Genomic DNA, 15,723 nt, shown 5'->3' with positions numbered 1-15,723 from the left:
TTATTGAACAACATAACAGGAATTATTTCAGTTTGTTTTTTTTTTCCAGGTTTTCCACACACAATCTAAACACCTTGAAGTGAGAAGAGCTTGTGTTTCTTACCTGAGGAGGAACCGAGAAAAGTTTGAAGCGGTATGCATTCTTTGTAGTTTTTTTAAAAATCCATTTATTCTCCTCATTCTCTGTTTGGATACATATCATCTTCTGGCTGAGAAGGTGAACGGATGACTTGCATTGAGGTTTCCATCAGTAAACAGCCTTAAGCTGGCTGCTGGGTATACAACAGCTAGTTGGGTTTACTTGTGAGGAAGCTTCTGTCCTTTGGCACAGTGTTTTGATACAGTGCATTGTCCTTTATTAATATTCATTTTCCAACACCACCGCTCATATAGAGAAATTCATGCTTAGTCAGGAAACACTTCTTCACACAAAGGGTAGTGGAAATCTGGAACTCTTTTTTCCCCCCCCCCCGCCCAAAAAAAAAGCTGTTGATGCTAGGTCAATTGAACACTTCAAAACTGAGATTAATCGATTTTTGTTAGGCAAGGGTATTTAGGGTTACAGAACTAAGGCAGGTTGATGGAATTAAGATGCAGATCAGCCATGATCTCATTGAATGGTGGAACAGACTTGAGGGGCTGAATGGCCCATTCCTGTTCCTATGTACCTATATATTGCATCATTTGTAAGATTTTATTTTTCTGTCCTTACTGCAGTTCATCGAAGGATCATTTGATGAATATTTAAAGCAACTTGAAAAGCCACAGGTATGGCATTGATATTTTAGAACTGCTATTTTCTTATCTATCTATGTCTGTCTGTCTGTCTGTCCGTGTGCATCTGTCCAGCTATGCGTTCGAAAGTTACAGAGCGTACCTACGCGTGCGTTACGTCGAAAGAAAGCTTACCTTTCCGAAACCCTGGTAAGCGTATTTACGTTTCGGCCGGACGAAAATCACGCCCGCTGTGATAAAAATGCTAACTTCCGGGAAGTTATGTCATCACTTCCTGTGAACTATGAACTGTGTACATACCTCACTTCCTGTCATATGTCACTTCCTGTTGGACTGGTATAAATACTGGTCTGTTCAGTATTGTAAGAGGCTTCTACCAGAGGCATGGTAAAGACCTCTCTTGTATATAGTGTGTTTATAAGTTACTTAAAGCTTACTTTAAAGTTACTTGATGGTAAGTCTCCTTTTTCTTACATCAATTTAAGTAACTTAGTATTTACACTGACAAATACTAGACCTTCAGACAAACTCGGAAGTTAAGGATCCAGGGAACCACCCATCATGGAGAAAATCCTTAGACCTATTCGTCTGGACTTGGACCCGAATACACCAGCAGCTGGCAGGGTATGGAAGCATTGGTATCGTACTTTTGAGAATTTTCTGGATGAATGTAAAGTGGATGCTCCTGCTAAATTGAAGATACTTGTCAATTATGTGACCCCAAAAGTGTTCGAATATGTTGATGACTGGGATAATTACGAAGAGGTGATTCGGGCACTTAAGAAACTGTATGCGAAGACCCCAAATGAGGTCTATGCTAGACATCTACTGGCCACAGCCCGACAAGGGCCAGGGGAATCAATTGACGAATTCCTGCAAGAACTTCGCAGGCTCAGCGTAGATTGTAACTTTCAGGCAGCCTCAGCTGAGCTGTACCGCCAAGAAATGATTCGTGATGCTTTCATCTGCGGGATTGCCTCTCCATTTATACGCCAGCGTCTACTAGAAAGTAAAACACTTGAGCTACAAAAAGCTTTTGACCTAGCTTGTTCACTGGATTTGGCAAAGAGAAATGCAGACCTCTATCAGCTGCCCAGATCTCGATCTGCTGCTGTAGCTGCAACCAGACAATTCAAGCGGTCTCAGGTGAACCCTATCATGGGGGAATCTAATTCTGATAATTCTGATGAAGAAGAGGAGGACGACCCCACTTTAGCAGCCTCTTGGCAATCTAGGAAGGAATGCTTCTTTTGTGGAGATGCTTTTCACCCTAGGAAAACCTGCCCTGCTCGCAATGCAATCTGCAGTTATTGCGGGAAAAAAGGACACTTTGCTAAAGTTTGCCTATCAAGGGCCTCTACGAGGGCCAATCCAGCTAAGACCTACCGAACTGCCCCAATTAGGGCCTATCAAGATGCTCCAGCTAGGACCTATCAAGCTTCCTCTCGAGCTCTCTCCCGAAGAAGCACACCGAGAGTTTTAGCCACTCTCTGTGCAACGACACCAATTACAGCTGCTTGCCCACAGAACCTGTCTCAGGCAGCCACAAAAATTTCAATTAAAGGGCATACCTTAGATGCCTTAATTGACTCAGGAAGTACTGATAGTTTCATTAAGGAACAGATTGTTGCGAAATTGAAACTACATGTCTTCCCATCGGACCAGGCAATTGCGATGGCCCAGTCATCACTTAATACCAGAATCTCCGGCTTTTGTGTTGTTGATATGACACTTCATGGTCGTATGTATCCCTCCACCCGACTTTCGGTGCTCAAAGACTTATGTAGTGATCTCCTCTTAGGGCTGGACTTCCAAAAACAGCATAAGAAACTCACCATTGAGTTTGGTGGATCCAAACCCGGACTTACTATTTCTAATATACCATCTAAATTACCTTTTTGTGCATTATCAGCAGCTTCACTTGATGAACCCTCATTATTTGCCAGTATTCCGCCTCAATGCCAACCGATAATAACGAAATCGCGGCGCTTTAATCAGGAAGACCAATCTTTTATTGCGGCTGAAATCTCTCGACTTCTAGCAGAGGATATCATTGAACCATGTTCGTCGCCCTGGCGGGCTCAAGTCGTCATTGTCAAGAACCCTCTAAAACCTCACAAACAGCGACTATGCATCGATTATTCGCAAACCATCAATCAATATACCGACTTGGACGCCTACCCATTGCCACGCATTGATGATATGGTTAATAAACTGGCCGAATACAAAGTGTTCTCAACTTACGATTTAAAAAGTGCCTATCATCAGTTACCCTTGAAGGTCTCAGATAAACAGTACACGGCCTTTGAGGCTAATGGACGGCTGTACCAATTTCGTCGCCTCCCATTCGGGGTTACTAATGGAGTGGCTGCCTTTCAACGGGCAATGGATGGCCTGGTTAAGCAGGAAAACCTAAGGGACACTTTTCCCTATCTTGATAACATTACCATTGCAGGTCACGATCAACAGGAACACGACTCCAACCTCCAAAAATTTCGGGATGCCCTCCATCGCCGTAATTTGACCCTGAATGAATCCAAATCTGTTGAGTCGCAACCGACCATCAACATCCTTGGCTACTGCGTAGGCAATGGTATCATTAAGCCAGACCCAGAAAGACTTCGCCCGCTCCAAGAGCTCCCGTCACCTAAGAATCCGGCTTCTTTACGTCGGGCTCTCGGTCTGTTTGCATACTACGCTAAATGGATTCCTCATTTTTCGGACAAAATCCAACCCTTGCTGCATGCTAGATCATTTCCACTGGGAACAGCGGCTGTTGCAGCCTTTAACCTTCTCAAAAAACAGTTGGAGAAAGCGGCTCTTCACTCCATCGATGAGAATCTCCCTTTCGTGGTTGAATGTGATGCCTCGGAGGTGGCGATCTCGGCTACTCTGAATCAGGAAGGTCGTCCTGTAGCATTTATGTCCAGGACCTTACAAGGTGCCGAGCTACATTATCCTCCGGTTGAGAAAGAAGCCACAGCCATCATAGAGGCAGTACGGAAGTGGAACCATTTTCTAGCTCGCCAGCACTTTACATTGATCACGGACCAACGATCAGTCGCCTTCATGCTCGATAATCGAAAACGAACCAAAATTAAGAATAATAAAATACAACTTTGGAGGATGGAACTGGCCTCTTTTGGTTATACCATTCTCTATCGGCCTGGCAAGGAGAATGTGGCCCCGGACACCCTCACACGGGCATTCTGCTCCACTATGTCATCCTCCACTCTCATGGATGTCCACAATGGTTTGTGTCATCCTGGCGTTACGCGCATGCTACATTTCGTACGATCACGGAATCTCCCTTTTTCCACTGGAGATGTAAAGAAAATATGCTCAGAATGCCGGCTTTGTGCGGAATTAAAACCTCAGTTCTTCCGCCCCTCAGCTGGTATACTCATACATGCAACCCAACCGATGCAACGACTTAGCATCGATTTTAAGGGCCCAGTGCCCTCTTCAACTCGGAACACATATTTGCTCACCATGATCGACGAATATTCACGTTTTCCGTTTGCCTTCCCCTGCTCCAATATGCTGGCGTCCACAGTAATCTGCTGCCTTGAGCAGGTATTTTCTCTCTGTGGCATGCCGGCTTATATTCACTCAGATCGGGGTCCATCCTTTATGTCAAGGGAACTCAAGGACTACCTCTCAGAACGGGGAATTGCTACAAGCAAAACAACACCATACCATCCCATCGGAAATGGGCAGGTAGAGAGGTATAACGGTATCATCTGGAATTCCGTACGTCTCGCTTTAAGATCTCGGGGCCTACCAGACCAGCAATGGGAAACAGTGCTTCCGGATGCATTGCACTCTATACGGTCCCTGCTTTCTACAGCCACAAATACTACACCTCATGAGCGGTTCTTTGGATTCCAGCGTCGCTCATCTCATGGGACATCACTCCCGTCATGGCTAACTACTCCTGGACCTGTATTACTCCGAAGATACGTTCGGACGTCTAAAAATGACCCTCTCGTAGACGAGGTTGAACTAACCGATGCCAACCCCACCTATGCAAACATACGATATTCCGACGGCCGAGAATCTACCGTATCATTACGGGATCTGGCTCCCTGCCCACCAGGACCTAGTGGGACATCGGGTGATGGCATTTCACCAGGAAACTCTTGGGACCTATCGGGTACCCCTCTCCAGGATCCTGATCAGACACCAACTAGCTTGGTGCCGGTAGAACCCCGTGCTCAAGGTTGCGACCCTCCCAGTACCGCGCATGAAAGTACTGATCCGCCACAGACCAGCTCTGCACCTCCCTCTGAACAGAGGCAGTCCGACTTTGAACCTATTGGGGCTCGTACTCGAAGCCATGATCTCCCCGACCCTTCACAGGGCAATCCAGGCCACACAGACTCTGACCAATGGCCAACCGCATGTAAGCGGACCAGCGACCCTCTACGACGGGAATCCAAACGGGTGCGACTCTTCCTTGTTCGGCGGCTGCGGACCAAAAGGTAGACCACAGCCTTCTAATCCTGCAGGAGGGAAGAATGTGATAAAAATGCTAACTTCTGGGAAGTTATGTCATCACTTCCTGTGAACTATGAACTGTGAACTATGAACTGTGTACATACCTCACTTCCTGTCATATGTCACTTCCTGTTGGACTGGTATAAATACTGGTCTGTTCAGTATTGTAAGAGGCTTCTACCAGAGGCATGGTAAAGACCTCTCTTGTATATAGTGTGTTTATAAGTTACTTAAAGCTTACTTTAAAGTTACTTGATGGTAAGTCTCCTTTTTCTTACATCACCCGCGGTATCCGAAAAACCTTCAACATTCCGCTCATTGGCATCTCATTATCCGCTCATTGGCATCTCATTATCCGCTCATTAGCGACAGAGTGACCTCGGTCAACCAATCGTACGCCGGGTTGCTGGCGCGTGCGGCCAGGCCCTCCTACGGTCGAGTGACGGGACGATTGACCAATCCTACGCTTTGGTGACCTGACGGTCGACCAATCGGTGCGTGTGTGAGCGGGCCTTATCGTTCTGAACCGAGGTGAGTCGCCGCCATCTTGATTCCAAACTTTTCCTTTCTTTTTCCCGCTTTCTGCGTCTTTCAAAAAAACGTTGCTTTTAAAACACAAATTCTTTTTAGAAAAGTTAATTACTTTCTAAATCTTTTATCTAATCTCATTAATTTTCCTACCTTTCCCCATTTTTCCAGGTAGGCCTCGAAGCCTCGGCCTCTCCTCCGCACCCACGGCCGAGCTAGGCACCTCCCAGCCCCAGTCAACAAGCGGCCCCCGATCGCCGCCATCTTTGTGAAGGCTGGAGGGGCGGGCCTCAGCCGAGCGCTGCTATCTTACTAAAGGGTGCGCGCGCAGCAGGAGCAGCTGAGACGTGGCGTCTCTGTTCCCCGCTCGGCTCGGGCGGGGGGGCGGGGCTCTCGGGAGTGCGGATCTCGGGCGGGGCTTAGAGAGCGGCAAGGGTTACCCCGGCAACCGGGCCCGCCGGCCGTCTCTGAGCCGCAATCGGCGGTCTTGAAGCCAGCTTGGGAGGGCGGGGCTCCGGAGAGCGGGAGGCCGGTGCTCGGGATGGCGTGGGGCGGTGCTCGGGGGGGCGGGGCTCGGGAGGGCGCGGGGCAGGGCTCGCGACATCGCGGGGCGGGAGATCGGGAGGCGGGAGATCGTGGGGCGGGACCTCGGGAGATCGGGGGCGGGGCTTGGGAGATCGGGGGCGGGGCTTGGGAGATCGGGGCGGGGCTTGGGAGATCGGGGCGGGGCTCCGGAGATCGGGGCGGGGCTCCGGAGATCGGGGGCGGGGCTCCGGAGATCGGGGCGGCGGGGCTCGAGAGATCGGGGGGCGGGGCTCGGGTGATGGGGGGGCGGGGCTCGGGAGATCAGGGGGCTCGGGGACTCTCCCCCTTCCCCTCCCCCTCCCCTCTCCCTCCTCCCACTCACCCTCCCCCCCCACTCCCCCTCCCCCCCCCACTCCCCCTCCCCACTCCCCTCCCCCCCCCACTCCCCTCCTCCCCCCCCCCCCCCCCCCCCCCAGTCGCGCTCTCTCTCTCTTTTCCCCCCCGCCGGGCACTTTGCTAGTATTTTTATATAAACAAAGTATTATCTGAACCACCAGTGACCAGTCTCCGAATTGATTCCTGGAAATTTTGGGGGGATGGGGAGGGAATCGGTATTTTCAGAATCTAAATGACACTCAAAAGAAAATTTGTTGCGTTACAGTCTACTTTTAATTCAAAGTTGCTTAAGTCAAATTATCTGATTAAATATTTTTAAGCACTAAATTCTCACTTGCTCGCATTATTCATGTTGTTTGAGTAAAATTGCTGGATAATTCAATGTTTTTTGGTGCAGATAATGACTTTGAGCAGTCTGTAGCTCTAAATTGAAGATTAGAAATATTGGGGGTGATGTTGACCTAACTCGCTGTCGGGAAACTGACGGCAGCGGGTACAGTGGGAGCTTTACTATCCATTGACTTCACATAGGGCGGAGTGTAAAACCAGCATTCCACCGCGTCCCGCTGGTTTCCCGCCTGCCGAGTTAGGTTAAAATTACCCCCACATTGTCTCTGTTGCGAGAAGGCTGTATTGTTAGTATCTGATCAATGAAGATTCAGAAAGTAGCTTTCACAAGTCCAAAATAATCTATCTCCCTTGTCCAAATGTCAGTCTCACAAACTTGACATAATAAGAACATAAGGAAAGTATGAGATTCAGCCCACGAAAACTCAACCCCCTCGTTCATCAACTTTCCAAGCATGTGTGTTGCAATCCGGCTGCCTCCCAGCACTTTAAAATTGGGTTCGTGTAAAAATGGTAGTTTCCATAAGCAGACCAACATCTTCCATCAGAGGAGGGAGTCAGGATGCTTAGCAAGAAACACATCTACCTTGGATATGGGAGCTAAGAGGACTCCATCAATGGGAAGTATGGTACAAATAGTTCAGGTGTGACTAAGTAGTGTGATTGAAACAGCTATGACCAAAAATATTACAGAAAGTAAGAGTGGCACTTACAGGAAGTGGGTGGATATGCAAGATTTTTTAATATTATTGAATAGATCTCCCGTAGCATTGCTCATCTTAATTCAAACAATACATTATAACAATAGGGTATTATGGCATATAACATAGTGTATTTAAATTTTTACCAGTCCTTTGGGGATCTCATCTCACGACCTGCCCATTATTCTGTGAAAACTGTAAATAAATTGCCTTTTTTATATAATTTCTTTATTTTAATATCTTTTAACACATACCATTTTTAACATAGGATATATTATGCAGAAGCAGCATGCTATAGACAGGGCTAAGCGATCCCACAATCAACAGATCAGCTCTGCAGTCCTGCCACATCCAGCCGTGAATGGTGGTGGACCATTTAGCAACTAACGGGAGAAGGAGGCTCCATGGATATCCCCATTCTCAATGATGGTGGAGCCCAGCACGTGAGTGCAAAAGACAAGGCTGAAGCATTTGCAACCATCTTCAGCCAGAAGTGCCGAATGGATGATCCATCTTGGCCTCCTCCTGATGTCCCCACCATCACAGAAGCCTGTCTTCAGCCAATTCGATTCACTCCACGTGATATCAAGAATCGGCTGAGCGCACTGGATACAGCAAAGGCTATGGGACATAGAAACATAGAAGATAGGAGCAGGAGTAGGCCATTCGGCCCCTCGAGCCTGATCCACCATTCAATGCGATCATGGCTGATCATCCAAATTCAGTACCCTGTCCCTGCTTTCTCCCCATACCCCTTGATCCCTTTAGCCTTAAGAAATATATCCAACTCCTTCTTGAATATATTTAATGAATTGGCCTCTACTGCCTTCTGTGGTAGAGAATCCCACAGGTTCACCACGCTCTGGGTGAAGAAATTCCTCCTCATTTCTGTCCTAAATGGCTTACCCCTTATCCTTAGACTGTGACCCCTGGTTCTGGACTCCCCATCAGGAACATCCTTCCTGCATCTAGTCTGTCCAGCCCTGTCAGAATTTTCTAAGTTTCAATGAGATCCCCTCTCTTCTAAACTCCAGCGAGTATAAGCCCAGTCGACTCAATCTCTCCTCATACGTCATTCCTGCCATCCCAGGTATCAGCCTGGTGAATCTTCGCTGAACTCCTTCCATGGCAAGAACATCCTTCCTCAGATAAGGCGACCAAAACTGCACACAATACTCAAGATGTGGTCTCACCAAGGCCCTGTACAACTGCAGCAAGACATCCTTGTTCCTGTACTCAAACCCTCTCGCTACGAAGGCCAACATACCATTTGCCTTCTTAACCGCCTGCTGCACCTGCATGCTTACCTTCAGCGACTGGTGCACAAGGACGCCCAGGTCTCGTTGCACTTCCCCTTCTCCCAATCTATTGCCACTCAGATAATAATCTGCCTTCCTGTTTTTGCCACCAAAGTGGATAACCTCACATTTATCCACGTTATATTGCACCTGCCATGCTTCTGCCCAATCACCCAACCTGTCCAAATCATCCTGGAGTTTCTCGGCATCCTCCTCACAGCACACACACCCACCCAGCTTTGTGTCGTCTGCAAACTTGGAGATATTACATCTAGTTCCCTTGTCTAGATCATTCATATATATTGTGAATAGCTGGGGTCCAAGGACCGATCCCTGCAGTACCCCACTAGTCACTGCCTGCCACTCGGAAAAAGACCCGTTTATTCCAACTCTTTGCTTTCTGTCTGCCAACCAGTTCTCTATCCAAGTCAATACCTTGCCCCCAATCCCATGTGCTTTAACTTTACATGCTAATCTCTTATGCGGGACCTTATCGAAAGCCTTCTGAAAGTCCAAATACACCACATCCACTGGTTCTCCCTTATCTATTTTACCAGTTACATCCTCAAAAAATTCCCGTAGATTAGTCAAGCACGATTTACCTTTTGTAAATCCATGTTGACTTTGTCCGATCCTGTCACTGTTTTCCAAGTGCTCTGCTATTACATCTTTTATAATGGACTCTAGCATTTTCCCCACTACTGATGTCAGGCTTACCGGTCTGTAATTCCCCGTTTTCTCTCTACCACCTTTTTTGAATAGTGGGGTAACATTAGCTACCCTCCAATCCATGGGTACTGTTCCAGATTCCATCGAATGTTGGAAGATGATCAGCAAAGCATCAACTATTTCTAGGGCCACTTCCTTAAGTACCCTAGGATGTAGATTATCAGGCCCTGGGGATTTATCGGCCTTCAATCACGTCAATTTCCCTAACGCCATTTCCCTACAAATACTGATTTCTTTCAGTTCTTCCCTTTCATCAGACCCAATATTCCCCGCCATCTCTGGGAGGTTATTTGTGTCCTCCTTTGTGAAGACAGAACCAAAATATGTATTTAATTGGTCTGCCATTTCTTTGTTCCCCATTATAAATTCCCCTGATTCTGACTGCAAGGGCTCTGACAACATCCCGGCTATCGTGCTGAAGACTTGTTCTACAGAACTAGCCGCGCCTCTAGCCAAGCTGGCATCTATCCGACAATGTGGGAAAACTGCCCAGGTATGTCCTGTCCACAAAAAGCAGGACAAATCCAATCCGGTCAATTACCGCCCCAAATGTCTACTCTCAATCATCAGCATAGTGATGGACGGTGTCATCGACAGTGCTATCAAGTGGCACTTACTCACCAATAACCTGTTCGCTGATGCCGTTTGGGTTCCGCCAAGACCACTCGGCTCCCGACCTCATTACAGCCTTGGTCCAAACATGGACAAAGGAGCTGAATTCCAGTGGAGAAGTGAGAGTGACTGCCCTTGACATTAGCACAGCATTTGGCTGAGTGTGGCATGAAGGAGCCCTAGTAAAACTGAAGCCAATGGAAATTGGGGGGGAAAACTCTCCATTGGCTGGAGTCATACCTAGCACAAAGGAAGATGGTTGTGGTGATTGTAGGTCAATCATCACAGCCCCAGGACATCGCTGCAGGAATTTCCCAGGGCAATGTCAAAGGCCCAACCATCTTCAGCTGCTTCATCAATGACCTTCCCTCCAACATAAGGTCAGAAATGGGGATGTTTGCTGATGACTGCACAGTGTTCAGTGCCATTCACAACTCCTCAGATAATGAAGCAGTCCATGCCCGCATGCATCAAGACGTGGACGACGTTCAGGCTTGGGCTGATAAGTGGCAGGTAACATTCGCGTCACACAAGTGCCAGGCAATGACTATATGCAACAAGCGAGAGTCTAACCACCGCCCCTTGACATTCAATGTCATTACCATTGCAGAGTCCCCCACCATCAACATCCTGGGTGGGGGGGGGTGGGGGGGTCCCCATTGATCAGAAACTTAACTGGACCAGCCACATAAATACTGTGGCAACAAGAGCAGGTCAGAGGCTAGGTATTCTGCGGTGAGTGTCTCACCTCCTGACTCCTCAAAGCCTTTCCACCATCTACAAGGCACAAGTAAGGAGTGTGATGGAATACTCTCCACTTGCCTGGATGAGTGCAGCTCCAACAACACTCAAGAAGCTCGACACCATCCAAAATAAAGTAGCCCGCTTGATTGGCACTCCATCTACCACCTTAAACTTTCACTCCCTCCACCACCGGCGTACCGTGGCTGCAGTGTGTACCATCTACAAGAGGCAGTGCAGCAACTTGCCAAGGCTTCTTCGGCAGCACCTCCGAAACCCACCTATAAGGACAAGGGCAGCAGCCGCATGGGCACACCACCACCTCCAAGTTCCCGTCCAAGTCACACACCATCCACCACTGTGGGAGTACCTGCACCACACGGACTGCAGCGGTTCAAGAAAGTGGCTCACCACCACCTTCTTGAGGGCAATTAGGGATGGGCAATAAATGCTGGCCTTGCCAGCGACGCCCACATCCCATAATGTTTTTTTTGAAATGACACAGAAACAGGCCATTCGGCCCTACCAGTCCATGCCGACGTTTATGCTCCACTCGGGCCTCCTCTCGTCTTTCCTCATCTAACTTTATCAGCATAATCCTCTATTCCCTTCTCCCACATATGCTTATCTAGCCTCCCCTTAAATGCATCTATATTATTCGCTTCAACCATCCCCTGTGATAGTGAGTTCCACATTCTTACCACTCTCTGGGTAAAGAAGTTTCTTCTGAATTCCTATTTTTTTTCTTGGTGATTAACTTATATTGATGGCCTCTAGTTATGCTCTTCCCCAGATGTGGAAACAGTCTGTATTTTTTTAATTCATTGATGGGATGTGGGCGTCGCTGGCTAGGCCTGCATTTAGTGCCGATCCCTAATTGCCCTTGAGAAGATGGTGGTGAGCCGTCTTCTTGAACCGCTGCAGTCCATGTGGTGTAGGTACACCCACAATGCTGTTAGGAAGGGAGTTCCAGGATTTTGGCCCAGCGACAGTGAAGGAACGGCGATACAGGTCCAAGTCAGGATGGTGTGTGGCTTGGAGGGGAACTTGTAGGTGGTGATGTTCCCATGCGTCTGCTGCCCTTGTCCTTCTAAGTGGTAGAGGTCGCGGGTTTGGAAGGTGCTGTTGAAGGAGCTTTGGCGAGTTGCTGCATTGCATCTTGTAGATGGTACACACTGCAGCCACAGTGCGCCGGTGGTGGAGGGAGTGAATGTTGAAGGTGGTGGATGGAGTGCCAATCAAGCGGGCTGCTTTAACCTGAATGGTGTCGAGCTTCTTGAGTGTTGTTGGAGCTGCACTCATCCAGGCAAGTGGAGAGTATTCCATCACACTCCTGACTTGTGCCTTGTAGATGGTGGAAAGGCTTTGGGGAGTCAGGAGGTGAGAATTCCCAGCTGCAGAATTCCCAGCCTCTGGCCTGCTCTTGTAGCCACAGTATTTATATGGCTGGTCCAGTTCAGTTTCTGATCAATGGTAACCCCCAGGATGTTGATAGTGGGGGATTCAGTGATGGTAATGCCATTGAATGTCAAGGGGAGATGGTTAGAGTCTCGCTTGTTGGAGATGGTCATTGCCTGGCACTTGTGTGGTGTGAATGTTACTTGCCACTTGTTAGCCTAAGTCTGAATGTTGTCCAGGTCTTGCTGCATATGGACACGGACTGCGTCAGTATCTGACGAGTCTTGAATGGTGCTGAACAGTGTGCAATCATCAGCGAACATCCCCACTTCTGACCTTATGATGGAGGGAAGGTCATTGATGAAACAGCTGAAGATGGTTGGGCCTAGGACACTGCCCTGAGGAACTCCTGCAGTGATGTCATGTGATTGAGATGAATGACCTCCAACAACCACAGCCAACTTCCTTTGTGCTAGGTATGTATCCACTCTATCAAAACCTTTCATAATTTTAAAGACCTGTATTAGGTCACCCCTCAGCCTTCATTTTTCAAGAGAAAAGAGACCCAACCTGTTCAATCTTTCCTGATAGATATACCCTCACATTTCTGTTGTCATCCTTGTAAATGTTCTCTGCACCCTCTCCAGTGCCTCTATAGCCTTTTTATAATATGGTAACCAGAATTGTACGCAGTACTCCAAGTGTGGTCTAACCAAGATTCAGTACAAGTTCAGCATAACCTCACTACTTTTCAATTCTATCCCTCTAGAAACAAACCCTAGTGCTTGGCTTGCTTTTTTATGGCCTTATTAACCTGTGTCGCTACTTTGTGATTTGTGTATTTGTACTCCGAGATCCCTTTCTTCCTCTACCCCACCCAGACTCGCAGCCTCCAAGTAATAAGTGACCTCCCTATTCTTCCTCCCAGAATGTAATACCTCACATTTATCTGTGTTGAAATTCATTTGCCAATTATATGCCCATTCTGCAAGTTTAATAATGTCCTCCTGTAATTTGTTGCAGTCCTCCCCCCCCCCCCCGAATTTGGTGTCATCCGCAAATTTAGAAATTTTGTTTTTGATTCCAAAGTCTAAATCGTTAATATAAATTGTGAACAACAGTGGTCCCAGCACTGATCTTTGTGGAACACCACTAACCTCCTTCTGCCACTGTGAATAGCTATCCTTTACCCCTACTCTCTGCTTTCTGTCTTGAAGCCAGCCAGCTATCCATTCTGCTACTTGTCCCCTGACTCTGCATTGTCTGACCTTGTTCATTAGTCTATTATGTGGTACCTCATTGAAGGCCCTTTGAAAATCTAAATATGTTGCATTTATTACCTTACCCTTGTCTACTCTCTCTATTACCTCTTCAAAAAGTTCAATGAGGTTGGTCAAGCAAGATTTTCCCTTTTGAAATCCATGCTGACTATTCATTTGTTATTTTTGGTTTCTAGATGTTCTTCTGTTTTCTCCTTTAGTAGGGATTCCATTATTTTTCCTACCACCGATGTTAAGCTGACTGGTCTATAGTTCCCTGGACATGCTCTATCTCCCTTCTTAAATGTAGGTATTACATTACCTATCCGCCAGTCCTCTGGCACTACACCTTTTTCTAATTAATTATTAAATAGATGTAGTAATGCCTCTGCTATCTCTTCCCTATATTCTTTTAAAATGCACGGATGTAATCTGTCTGGACCAGGGGTTTTATCCTCTTTGAGTTTGATTAGTTTATTTAATATATCGCTTTTTAATTTAAATTGCATTATCTCATTACTAACCTCATCATCCAATGTCATGTCCACCTGTTCTATCTCCCTGGTAAATGAAGCAAAGTAATTATTTAATATTTCTGCCATCTCTCTATCGTTGCCTGTGGTATTATCCTGTCCATCCCTTAGTGGCCCTATTCCCATCCCGACCTTTCTTTTGAAGCTGAGGATATAAATAAAGGTGATTTTTGCAAGATGGAGCAGTTGGAGGTGGATGCCTGGCATTTAGGAGTACTGTAGGGTGATTCCGGACCTTGGTCCTACTCTGGGTCTGTCAGAACTAGTCAGGTTGCTGGATTGTAGCATCACCATGGAGGGTGAAATTGAGGTTTGGCCGAATTGGGGGAAGACATCTATGCAAATATTAAATTCAATTTTTGACTCTTTGCACCTCTCTGTTTCTGTCTTTCAGCTTGTTATATTTTCTGAAATAATAGAAAGGATTGCTTTTGTTTAAAAGGCTTTTTAGTTGAAAACCTACTCAAATTTGTTATCCAGTCTCTATTCAATTTCTTTTCAGAAATATACAAACCTTTTCAGAAATATACAAAGTTTTAAGAACAGGGCGATAGTTTGACTTTTCTACCTCGTTCCCATCTGTCAGTCTCCTTCTTGACCTGTCCACAGCCTTTCTTGCACTCTTCCGCATCATCAGCCAGTTCCTGCCAGTCTCTATGCTCCTGACTTGGAGCACTATTATTCAGTTTGCCAAGTTACAGTCTTTAATAATAAATTTCCATAAACAACATACCCAAAAGTTCATCACTTATATAGTTTCCAAGTTTTTACATATAACTTCCCTTAAGCCTGAAAATGGTACAGAAGAGTAAGATTGACTTCAACTGAAATAGAGGGGAATTGCTTGCCATGATAAGAACATAAGAAATAGGAGACGGAGTAGACCATTCGGCCCCTCGAGCCTGCTCTGCCATTGAGTGAGATCATGGCTGATCTTCTGCCTCAACTCCATTCACCGGCCCTATCGCCATATCCCTTGATGCCCTTACTAGTCAGAAATCTATCGACTTCTGTTTTGAATATACCCAATGACTGAGCCTCCACAGCCCTCTGGGTAGAGAATTCCAAAGATTCACCACCCTCTGTGTGAAGAAATTTCTTCTCATCTCAGTCCTGAATGGCCTACCCTTCATCCTGAGGCTGTGGCCCCTGGTTCTAGACTCCCTAGCCAAGGAAAACATTCTCCCAGCATCCACCCTATCAAGCCCTGTAATAATTTTGTATGCTTCAATGAGATCCCCTCATTCTTCTGAATTCAAGAGAATACAGGCCTAGTTTACTCAATCTCTTATACGACAGTCCCGCCATCCCAGGAATCAATCTCGTGAACCTTTGTTGCACTCCCTCTATGGCAAGTATATCCTTCCTTGGGTAAGGAGACCAAAATTGTACACAGTACTCCAGGTGTGGTCTCACCAAG

The 15,723-nt window shown here is 46.8% G+C and overlaps 1 protein-coding gene across 1 annotated transcript in view; it reads left to right on the top strand.

Annotated features, from left to right (window-relative positions):
* Positions 1 to 15,723, top strand: part of otud4 (OTU deubiquitinase 4) — a 116,832-nt gene that overhangs the window by 16,112 nt on the left and 84,997 nt on the right. Inside the window, exons 2-3 of the mRNA XM_086011179.1 lie at positions 50 to 133; positions 718 to 768. Coding sequence (XP_085867305.1) covers positions 50 to 133; positions 718 to 768 — 135 coding nt within the window. The remainder of the gene's footprint in view (positions 1 to 49; positions 134 to 717; positions 769 to 15,723) is intronic.

This window comes from Somniosus microcephalus, chromosome 2 (assembly GCF_052327205.1).
Source record: "Somniosus microcephalus isolate GS21.2 chromosome 2, FLI_Smic_1.0, whole genome shotgun sequence".
NCBI classification, from domain to species: domain Eukaryota; kingdom Metazoa; phylum Chordata; class Chondrichthyes; order Squaliformes; family Somniosidae; genus Somniosus; species Somniosus microcephalus.
The sequence above is the reverse complement of the archived record's forward strand: the minus strand, read 5'-3'. Positions and strand labels throughout refer to the sequence as shown.